Raw genomic sequence first — 12,201 nt, forward strand, 5'->3', positions numbered from 1 at the left:
GGATGGTTTCCATCAACAGAAATTTCTGAGGGTTAATTTTTGAGAGAAAGATAAGTTCAGATTTGGGTACAACATCACAAAATTTAGAGCAAGAAGAGAACTTAGAAATCATTTTCTAGACCAATGGTTGTCAAACTCAAATAGAAATGGGGGTCACCCATCTATACATAAGAATCCCTGGGTGCCACATATTGACAGTTTTAAAATGCTACGTTATTTACATTTTATTATATTTTTACAAATTTTTGTCCCAGTTACTTTTAACCTGGTTCAGGCTGCACTCAAGAATGTTGTGGGCTGCATCTGTGCTGCTCAGGGTGTTTGACACCTCCCATCAAGACTAACTCCCTCATTTTAATATGAGTAAATATAATTCAAGTGACTTGTACAGGTAGGAGGTACAAATACAGGGATTGGATTCAAATCTGCAAACTCCAAATCTAACGCTATTTGTGTTATACGTTGCCATTGAACTTGAGGTGCAGCAAGGACATTCCGATGTTGCTATCCAGTAGGCAGCTGGGCATAGCACTAGTGAGAGAGATTTATGGATGGAAGTATTAGTTTTGCTGACATCTACATGGTAGTGATAACTGGATACATAGAAGTGGGTGAGATCATCAAGGGAGATAGTGTGTAGGTCTTCTCTTCCTTGTGATGTGGTAGGTTACAATTTTGTCATATACTACATCTGTATCCCTTAGTAACGATGGTGTATACTATAAATAGTAGGTCCTTAGTAAGTGCAGTGAGTCAATCACCTGTCAATATCTCTATATCTATCTTCTTAATCTCTGTGTTCTCCAGACCCAAAACTTTGGAATCCTCTTTGATTTCTTCCTTTATGGCTCTTCTCCAATCAAGTTATCATTATGTTATCTACCTATCACATAGCTTATCACGTCAATTCATATAGACAAATCAAGTCACGTTCCATATTAAAACCAAAGACAAAAATGTCCAATGTAACATAAACATCAATATTGGAATTCTCTTGAAATATATGTAGATTTCAGGACAAATATGGGACTGAGGACTCATTGCTAAAAGTAGTACTTTAAAGTGATGATTCCTTTTGTATTTTTAAACATTAGAAAGATAATTTATTCAGTTCACAACATACTCTTTTAGAATTGTATCAAGAACACTGTTACAGTATGCAAAAACAAAATAATTCACCTATATTTTTCACCTTGCTGACATAATTTTAGAAGCTGTTCCTCAAATGTTAAGATAAAAGACTCAAGAAATGACCATTCAGACACGGAGACAAGTGTAATGAGCTTTCATTTCTAAGTTTTGCAATGACTAGGGAGCATTTTAAATCCTTCACATTGGAATCATCCATCTGTCTTGCTCCTTTCATTTTCTGTCATTAAACAAGCAAACAAAAAACATAGGCACTATATAAGATACCTACTAAATGTCAGCTACTAAAGAATTCTACGATCTAATTTGAAAATGAGGAAATTATTTAAATAGTCCTATGATATGCAACTAGGGATTATTTTACAAATATATGTGTGTGTGTTTGTGCGTGTGTGTGTGTGTGTGTGTGTGTATACATACATACATACCTATATTACTGTTAGTCAACAAATAAAAGCACTTTGGAATGAAAGTACGTCTCTAAATACAATCATTTCATCTTAGGTACCAAACATTATTTCTATTGTGTGACAAAAATTACAGCAAAGCTAAGAGATTTTGTGGCTTAAAAAAACCAGAGAACAAGGGCAATTCTGTTGATAGTCAATATAATGTCTTATTCTACATATCTGTAGGGATTTTAAGTATAAAAGTACTCTTTATAACAGAATCAAATAAGTAGACAAGGAAAAAATGTTTCCTGCTTCTCTCATATATAATCTAAATGTTCAAACCTCTGAGTTATTATGTTCAGGACTCAATTAGGTAAAAGAGATTTCTTTGTTAAGTGTATAGGTGTAACTGTAGCAAAATATGCTACATAGAATTAGCATGAAAACCACCTTAGAGATAAGTACAAGTGACTCACCAGTTCATCTTCCTCTCCCCTTCCCAATTACATATCCAGTTCTAAGTAAATTTAAATAAAATGTAAGCTTTTTACACCTAAATCAAATCGTTGAGTAAAGTCTTTGGGACTAGGGACACTGTCTTATTTCTATCCTCTAGTGAATAGAACAGTGTAATGTACACAAGAAGTATTTCAGAAAATACCTGCTGAATGAGGAAATGAATAAATAAAATCAAGTTAGATTTTTCACAGGAAAATAGGTTCACAAAATTAGACTTAAAAGGCACTTTAATGGCTACCTGTCCCCCTTAGCCACCTCTCCTCTCATTTTACAAATGAAGAAACTGAGGAACAGAGGCTTACCAGGATCATATAGCTATTAACTGCCTGAGATGAGATTTGGAGGCAGAGCTTCCTGAATTAAGCCCAGTGTCCTAACCATACTAGTAGTGTCACACTCAAACAGGTCACATATTGACATAGAAAACCACAAATTCACATTATCTATGTTGCATTATATTTTATTTTGTGAAACATGTTCCAGCTAGATTTTAATCTAATCTGGGCTGCATGTGGGAGTTGTGCCAGTGGCTTTCATCCAGCTGGTCATGAGTCTGGTACCTCTTGCTCTCCATCATGCTGCCTCCTAATTTGTAACTGACTCTAAAATGTATGGTCAAGTGGCAATCCAAAATGCATTTCAGGAATACGGCAATGTTTCTGTTAACTTTTCCTACAATAATGAGATAGTTCTAGTAAAGTTTGTGCAATACAGTTTTATTAATTGATAGTGCAAATCTCACCAAACACACAGTCCCATAATAAATAAAACTCAAGGATCACTTTGAAGCACATGAACATGCAGTCTTATTTGGTACAATGCAAAGCTTTAAACCTTCTGACAATATTGCTAATTGTGTTTAACAAAAATCTGGGAAAGACTGGAAGCAACCCTAAGTGATGAATTCAAATAAATGGTAACACAGACCATTCCTTTTCTACAACAGATTTCGGGCTAATGATTTCAGGAGTTTTCATTTTAAAGCTATTTAACTATACCACAGAGCAAATCATATTTCTGAAACATTACAACACAGAAGTAAAACCAACAAAATCAAACAAAGCAGTTGAAGAGGGCTATATAGTTTCCTCTTCCTTTTTATCATCATCATCATCATCATCATCACATTATGTTCTATTTTTGGCATGAATTCACTTTTTCCATCAGTAGGAAGATGTGTTCTGCAAACTCTCGGATGGCACCTCGCCCTCCACTGCATTTGCAAATATACCCAGAAGCCTTTTGGGCAATGGAGCAAGCATCAGCAGGAACCCCACTCATGCCAGCTTTCTTCAAGCATTCTTCATCAGAAACTTCATTTCCTAAAAAAAGGAAAAAATGCATGCATCAAAGCAAACGCTATTAAGACACAAAAAGCATTCTTTTTGGATACGGCAAGCTACTTAAATTCTGACATCCAATTTAACCTATCCTTACAACAATTCTGTGAGGTAGTTGCTCTCATTACTCCTCTGAGGAAACTAATGCTGAGAGAGGTTAAGTCACTTGCCCTGAGTTGCACAGCTATTAAGTGTCCAAAGAAGAGTTTAAATATAGGTCTTTCTGACTCCAAGTCTACTGCATGGATCAGGGGGCTGCAAAATCTTGAGACTTTAGAGATGATTGGGGAGGCAGTATAATACAGTATAGAGAAAACAGTGCTGAATTTGAAGTAGTGGTCTGAGTTCAAATCCTACCTTTGCCACTTACCCTGTGATATTGGTCAAATAATTCCATGCTCTGGGCCTAAGTTTCTGTACCCATAAAATGAAAGGGCTTTTTGGTCTGGCAGCACATCTACTCAAATTTAAAATTAGAATGATACAGAGAAGATTAGCATGGTTCATGTGCAAAGATTTCCATGAAATCTTCCAGACTGTTGTTTAAATAAGAAAATTGTACTACATGATGTCTTAGGTCTGTTCCAGAGCTAAATTGCCATGATCCTTTCATCTATATCCAACAGATGTGTTACCTGATGCAGAGACACTTGCCACAGTGAGTGAGGTCAGCTGTGTGGTAGGGACTGACAAATGGGAGTTACCTGAATTTAAACTCATTTCTCAATGGATAATGTAGCCTGTAGTGACAGTACACAGAAGATATTGAAACAGCATTTTTAAAACCTTAAGATACAGTGTAACTTCAACAAGCTGTGGAAGTACACACATATCTGGAGGCATAGGAACACATTATTTTATACACATACATGATAATCACCCATATGAACATAGCATGGGTCAGGGACTCAACCTTTATTTTGTGTTAAGCAGTCCTGGTGAAACCTATGGAATTCTTAGAATAATGTTTTTAAATGCATAAAGTAAAAAAAAAAAGTATAGGATTGTAAAGGAAGACAATAATATTGAAATACATTTATCAAAATATCAAAGAAAAGTTTATGAATCCCACGTTAAGACCCCTTGGGGAGCAAATTAATTGAGCTCTAAATTTTCCCCAACATAATTCAAATTGGTTTACAGGAAACTCTTATCAAGTAAGAATGTAGGGTTATGGTTTCCAAATGCCACAATTACCATACATAAATCTTATATGTAGATTAGTTTTCAAAGAATTAGAATAAAATGCAGGCTGCACATTATTGCTTAAGGCAAAATAAACTTTTAATCATTTAATTTAGTAATTGACTTTTTCTTGTTCAGAGGTCACTTGAGAGCCTTACTAGGCCTGCCTCACAGTTATCATCAATTGTTATTATAGTGTAGGGACTGTAAAGCACCAATGATAAAATTCCAGTTACTACAGTGCTAGATGAGTTTACTGTTTTAGTCTTATCTGCTCTGAGAATTCTCCACGCTACTGACAACTAATGAAATGACAAATAGGAAGGATGCCAGAAAACACTGCTTTTACCTCCTTACCTCTCTCCTGTGGGACAGCAACTGCTTCCTGATTGGTCTCCTGGTATCTGGTCTCTCCCCTCTCTAGTTCAACTTCTGCACAGCTCTCAAATAAATACTCCTCAGCCATAAATCACTCTTCAAAATGCATACTCCTCAGCCTGTCCTTCAAAGCCTGCCCCAATGTAGCTCCCACTGCATGCTTTTCTCTCCTCTTTATACCACCCACCAATCTCTCCTTCTTTACTCCAGCCTCTGTTAATAATGTGATCATTCTTCTTCCTAAGGTCAAGGCCATATGCCCCCAATCTCATGTCTATTCAACTTCTCCTCCTGTCTGCCCCCTCAATCACCTTCTCCATCAATTTGTTCCTTTCCTGCTCTCTATTCAGCATGTCCAAGTATTCTTCTCTATCCTAGAAAAAACACTCACTAAGACTGGTCTAGATCCTCTCAAGCTGTCAGCCTACAAGAGACGTCTCTCCTCCCTTTCCCAGCCAAACACCAAAAAAAAAGCCATCTACGCTCATGGCCTCTACTTCCTCTTCTCTTATGTATTTTTCAACTCTCTGAAAGCTGGCATCAGATTTTTTTGCCTGACTGAAATTACTCAGTCCAAAGTTACCAATGATTTCCTAATTGTCAATTCTAATGGTAGTTTTTCAATCCTCATTCTCCTTGACCTCTCTGAAGTATCTGACACTGTGACCACTCTCTTGTCAGTCAGTAGATTACGCAATAAGCACTTATTAATCCTGGAATAACCATTATAGTGAGTGGGATAGTGATTTGATTAGGAATATGTTAAAGGACTGCCTTGCTGAGTGGAAGGCCCAGTTGATTATACAGCATAAATCTGTCGTGGATCAAATCAGCATCATCTTGTGATTTCCCTCAGTTCTATTCAGCTCCATGTGAATAGTACTGAAGGAGATGAAGAGTGGGTCATTGGGGACTGGAAGGTGTGACTGGTAATAGGACAAGGGAGTAAGGGATTCAAGAAGAAAATGCAAAGTTGAACCAATTTACAAAGGGTTCAAGATAGAGTGGAGAAGAGAGTATATCCAGTGCAGGGGTGATGGAATGGGAAGGAACTGAAGGTTGGAAGGACTGATGGTCACAGTAGAGACAAACAGGGACAGCAGTCATAAGGCATAAGGAAATATCACATGGTAAAAGATCATGATCAGATAAACTTCAGAGTTCATGAACATGGAAATGGAATACTTGTGGTTGTTAGTAATATCAAAAGTATGACTATCTCTGACTATCCCCTCTACTATCTCTGTAGCTGACCTGGAGAGGAGAAACAATCTCAGTCCTTGAGGAACTGGGAAGTTCTGATAGCTGAGGAGGCATCAAAATGTAAACTGATGTCCCCTAGTGTGTATGAGGGCGACAGGAGTTGGCATGGGGCCAGTCCAGGCCCTGAACTCACTGAGGAATGAAGGAGAAGATACTGAATATCAACAGAAAATGGTCACAAGGACCTAGATTGGGTGATAAATTTGGACAGTGTGAACCTCAAAGGAAAAAAGGCTGCTGAGTGATGGTTGCAGAAGGAGAGTCTGGAAGTGGCAGTATGAAACGAGTATTCTGACTCCCCTGCCATGACCAGTAGAGGGATATAAGTGAGGCTTTCTTTTCTCCATTTCTTTATCTATAAAATGTACAAAATACCCATAGATTCACATGAGAAAGATGAAATCCTAATTCTATTTTATTTGATTGAATAACAAGGTACCCACCTAGATATGCCACTTCTTTCCAACATAAACCCATTTCTTTTCTCCATTCATCTACAACTGCTAGCTTATTGGATATTCCAATTTCCATCCTCACATCCAGTTTTAAAGAGGAGAGTGTCTGTTTTGAACAGGCCCTTTCAGAGATTAATCTCACCTGGGAAAAAAAGATGAAAATATTAAAGCATTACAAATTTTAAAAACAGAAAAATTCTTTAAAAATAATAGCTCCAGAATATAACACAAGTTAACAAAACAAACCCCAAAATATTATTTTAAGTAAAAAGAAATGATTTTATATTTAAAATGTGACTGTTTTAGTCTAAGTCTAATCTGAGATTCAAATGCAATGCTTCCACAGGGAAAAAGACTTCAGGGCAAAAATGATATATATATATTATCCTATTCTGATAGATAAGACAGCTCCAGCATCCAGAAAGTGGGAGGGGATAGCTCCACGGTGCTTTGTCCTGATAAGACCACATCTGGACTACTTTGCTGAATTCCTGATGCCATATTTTGAGAAGGCCACTAACAACTTACAGAGAAGGGTGACCAGGATAGTGAGGGGCCTTGAGACAATGGAATGAACAAAAGGAATTATGAAAGTTATCCTAGAGAAGATTTAGAGGAAACATGGTAGTTATTTACCTGTGCATAAATAGCTATCATAAGTTAGAAGACTTAGATTTTGGCTGGTTCTAAAGGACGTATAAGTAGAAGTAGCAAAGAGGCAGATTTAGGTGCAATATAAGGAAAAATCCTAATCATTGGGGCTATTAAAATGGAATGGGCCACCTCTGAAAGCCTACAAGGCAGGAATTTTGTAGAAGATGTTTCTTTATAGGTAAGAGTTGGACAAGGTGGCCTTTGTAGTCTCTTCCATATTTGAGATTCTATAACCAAAACTTTCAAATCTCAGGATTCTCTCCCCCAATTTTCTGTGAGACTAAATAAAAATAAATGTGTATATCTAATAAATATATAAAGTATAATTCAGTGGGTAAATACCTCAATATTACTTTTCTTTAATAAACTTATCCCAATTGAATCTCTAACATCATAGGATATGATTTCTTCTTGGTTTCCTGATACATAAATATGACCATTGGTGAGACATCCATCAATATTGCAAACTAGGAGCTTTATTTCCTTAAGCTTTTCTTTGCCAAAATAGCCATATCTGAAAGAAATCAAATCCAACTTTGTTAAGGTCCTTTGAATCCAAATATCCCTTAAGTCTAAAAGCATTTTACATAGATCATCTCATTTGAGCCTCACAGTAACAACCCTGAGGTAGCTACTATAGCTCATATTATCCCTAGATAAGAAAGCTGAGGTTCAGAGTAGCTATATGCCTTTCCCTTGGTCAACAGCTGATGCCGAGTAAGGATTCCAATGCATGTCTTCATGACTCCAAATCCAGCACTCTGCTAACTCTTACAAACAGCCTCATCCTAAGTAGTTGTGACCTGTAAATTTAATAAGCATGTTATCCACTTAATTTTCCAAGTCACAGGTTAAAGACTCTATCATGTATAGACACACACATAAAAGCATAAATTCTCATGTGTTATTATGCATAAGGTCAAGGTAGGCTAAAATGGTGTCATTTTATGGGACCATACTAACTATATTGAATATCCTATAACCTACAAATCATTCAGAAATTGCATTCTGAAGAATCTATTGCAATGTTTTAACAATCACAGAACTGAGTCAGTTTGTTAAATACAAATATACTTGGCTCTAATTAAATTCTCTTACCTCAGTACTCTTTGTTCCGCAATAGGCCAATCAATATCCACATCAATATCCACACTGTGCTCAGCCCGCATTTCATAGTAGGCCATCTTCCCACCCTATAAAAGAAATGACGTCAGAAGTATCCTTTCTTAGCATCAAATACAGTTGTTCCTGTCACAGAAAAAAGTTTTAATATTATTTCTCTTTTCCAGTGCCTCCCTCTGAAAACTTTTAAAAAAGAAACACCAAAAAGCCCTTTGAAAAAGAAATGCATCCTACAATAAAATAAATACTCATGTTGGTCAGCTCTAAAAATGAATGCCTAATTCTACCTTTTAAGCCCACCACCCTTTGGGCAGGAGGGGGGCAGCATGTTTCAGTCAGTCAGTCAGTCAATAAACATGTATTAAGCATCTATCATGTGCCAGGCACTGTGCTAAGCACAGGGAATAGAAAGGCAAAAAATCCCCCCAAAAACCAGCTCACAGATGAATGGGGAAGACAGCATGCAAACAACTACGTACAAACAAGCTACACGCATGATAAACTGGAGATAATAGACAGAAGGAAGGCACTAGAAAGAAGGAAGAATTGGGACAGAATCCCCCCAAATCCAATGGGATTTTAGCGGGGACTTGGAGGGAGCCAGGAAAGCCAGGAGGCAGAGATGAGGTGGGGAGAGCATTCCAGGCAGGAGGGACAGCCAGTAAAAATGAGGGAAGTCTGGAGATGGAATGTCTTGTTTGAGAAACAGCAAGGAAGCCAATGTTCCTGGAGGACATGAAGGCTGGGAGTGGGGAAAGGCTTGAGAAGACTGGAAAGGTGAGGCAGATTATGAAGGGTTTTGGATGCCAAATAGGGGACTTTATATTTCATACAAAGGTGATAGGACGCCACAGGACTTTACTGAGTAAAGGAGGGTTACATGATCATACCTGAGCTTTAGAAAGATGACTCTGACAGCTGAATGGAGCATGGATGGGAGTGAGGAGAGATTTGTGCCAGGGAGATCAATCAGCAGGCTATTGTAATAGTCCAGGTGTGAGATGATGAGGGCCTGCACCAGGGTGGTGGCAGTGTCAGAGGAGAGAAGGTGGCATATTTGAAAAATATTACAAAGATAAAATTGACAGGCCTTGGAACATTCTGAATGTGAGGGATGGGAAAGAATGAGGAGTCAAGCATAGTACCTAGGCTGTAATCCTGAATGATTGAGAGGATGGTGGTACTCTCAATACTAACAGAGAACACAGGAGTAGAAGAGAGTTTGGGGGGAAAGATATCGTTACAATGGTCAGAGTTCTAAAGTTTTGCAAAGTTATTTTTCACTATAATGTTGTGTCAATGTTTTTGTAATTTGGCTCACTTTACTCTGCATCGGTTCAGAGAAGTATTCCTAGTTTCCTTTAAAGCTATCCATTTTGCCATTTCTTTTGGTACAGTGATATTCCATTACATGCCTAAACCAGAATTTGTTTAGTCATTCCCTGATAGGTTAGCACCATGTGAGTTTTCTGTTTGCTGCTATAAATATTTTTGTACCTAGCAGAGGTACAACTGGGTCAAAAGGTATACACAATTTAGTAACTTTCTAGAACATAGTTTATTACAACGAACACAACTTTTTTATGTTACTTTTAAAAGGAAGTCTGGAGAACTACAAAAATGCAAGACATTACTAACATAAACCAATGAATTTCTGAACCAAATAACTTGGAGGCCCTTTTATCTTTTTATATCAAAACAAATTCACCAAGAAGCTTAAAATAGTTCTAAATATTGTTGATGGCAAAATTCTCATTTTTTTCCTTTAAAATGAAATTCTACTTTAATATTTAAATAATTATAAACAATATTTTCTCCTCCCAATATTATGGCCAAAACTAGAGGTAGATAAATACAATCAAGAAGCAATCTCTAAGGTAGCCTTGGGAGAGAAAATAGAGACACAGAGACCCGGTATAATAACAATATATATGAAGAGATCTCTTTTCTTTCTACTTCTCTCCAACTCAGGGACAGTTAAGAGTCCCTGTGATTTTTGTTCCAGTCATGACAAAAGAGAAAAACAGAGAACAAGAAAACTTACAGTATTATTGAACCCATCTATTTTATTTGTGAAAACATATAGAACAAATGGAAAAACTAATATTTAGCCCTAATTTAAAACTCCTAGTCAAAGAAGCACCTTTGTGTGTGTGTGTGTGTGTGTGTGTGTGTGTGTGTGTGTGTGTGTGAGTGTGTGTTAGGGTGAGTTGGGGTTCATTATCACTAAAACTTGTTGATGTCAATGGGAAGGGAGAATGATTTCCTACCTTAGTAATTATGTGGATGACAGGGATCATTTTCGATAAAGAAGAACTTCCACTTTCACAATTAATAATCAGTCAGTCAGTCAATAAGTCCTTGTCTCACAGTAAGTCTCACTCCTACTTGGCAGAAAAATATCGGTTCCTCCACATCTCAGGGTATGGTTTATGGACCATGTCTCAGACAGGAGCTTATAAGAAGAATCTGTACCTGATCTGTATGATTCTTCCTAAATCTCTGATCTTTTGTTTAAAATATGTAGACTGGTAAGAACTTTAAAAACTTTTTTTCTTTCCAAACACAGTGTTTTATATAAACTGTGTGTCTGTTTATCCTTCATTGCCAAAGAAGACCATGCCATCATAGAAATAATGACATGACTTGCACTTGACTTTGTTTTGAGTGAGGGAGGGAGAGCTGTGCACGTCACCAGCCTCACTTCTCCTCCAGAGCCATCTGATTCCAGTGACATCCAGATATTCATCAGGATGACTGAAGATCACCCAGGATGAGGCAATTGGGGTTAAGTGACTTCCTCAAGATCACACAGCTAGTGAGTATCAAATGTCTGAGGTGAGATTTGAACTCAGGTCCTCCTAACTCCTGCACTAGTGCTCTATCCACTGCACCACCTAGCTGCCCCTTTATATAAACTAATGATGATACGATGGAACTCTGTGGTTTTCAAGTTTTCTTTTCAGGATGACTTTTACAACAAAGGAGCAGTTACTAAACAGTAATGCTATAAGTGAACGATAACTCAAAAAATGGAGGCAAAAAGTTAGTATTTTTAATAGAATAATATGAATGTTGTAATAATCATTTTATACTTGAAGATATGTCTGAAAATCATTACACACAGACTATCTTTATGTATAGCACACTATATGTATACTAAAGTATAGTGTGCATAGAGAATGGGTATTCTAGGTGATCAGCACCAGAGAATGAACATGAAAGGCAATGCCTCGGACAAAGCAGTTTTATCAGTGATGGTCTGGCTCCCTTAATGTTGATATGTGATATCATTTACCAACTCTGCTTCTCTTGTTGCTCTTCAGGAATTAAGACATAAACATAACTAACACAGGGTGCACTTTAGAGGGTTTTTGTCAAATGGCTATACAGACCTGTAAGTAGCCCATTTCTATCAAATGTCTTTTAGCAAAATAAAAGGAGCCATTTTCATATAATTCTCCATCCCAGTCTTGCCGTCGAGGGCGTTTGGCTGGATTCAAATTCAGAGGCTCTGTCACATCACTTACTGCAAGTAAAAGACTATAATCAATTCAAAATGCCTGCATGTCTACTAATGACACATCCCAATAACCCCATCTTTGCTAGCAAAAATGATTCTATGGGAATAATTCTGGATAAGAACCTTTTGTAAAAACATAAGCAGTCATAGGCAATGTAATATGATAAAAGCTCAAATTAAATAAACTGCTTAAGGGAATGGATATCATGGTTAAATCTGTG

General features: G+C 37.2%; 1 protein-coding gene and 1 pseudogene across 1 annotated transcript in view; one reads left to right on the forward strand and one right to left on the reverse strand.

Annotated features, from left to right (window-relative positions):
• Window positions 1-2,755: 2,755 nt before the first annotated feature.
• CMAS (cytidine monophosphate N-acetylneuraminic acid synthetase) overlaps window positions 2,756-12,201 on the reverse strand; it is a 28,267-nt gene continuing 18,821 nt past the window's right edge. The window contains exons 4-8 of the mRNA XM_072653526.1: window positions 11,853-11,986; window positions 8,434-8,528; window positions 7,678-7,849; window positions 6,670-6,823; window positions 2,756-3,382 (exon numbers count right to left, since the gene is read on the reverse strand). Of these exons, the coding sequence (XP_072509627.1) occupies window positions 3,195-3,382; window positions 6,670-6,823; window positions 7,678-7,849; window positions 8,434-8,528; window positions 11,853-11,986 (743 nt within the window). The 3' untranslated portion in view covers window positions 2,756-3,194. The remainder of the gene's footprint in view (window positions 3,383-6,669; window positions 6,824-7,677; window positions 7,850-8,433; window positions 8,529-11,852; window positions 11,987-12,201) is intronic.
• LOC140497910 (U6 spliceosomal RNA) lies at window positions 3,848-3,941 on the forward strand (annotated as a pseudogene).

Source organism: Notamacropus eugenii, chromosome 3 (genome assembly GCF_028372415.1).
Source record: "Notamacropus eugenii isolate mMacEug1 chromosome 3, mMacEug1.pri_v2, whole genome shotgun sequence".
NCBI classification, from domain to species: Eukaryota; Metazoa; Chordata; class Mammalia; order Diprotodontia; family Macropodidae; genus Notamacropus; species Notamacropus eugenii.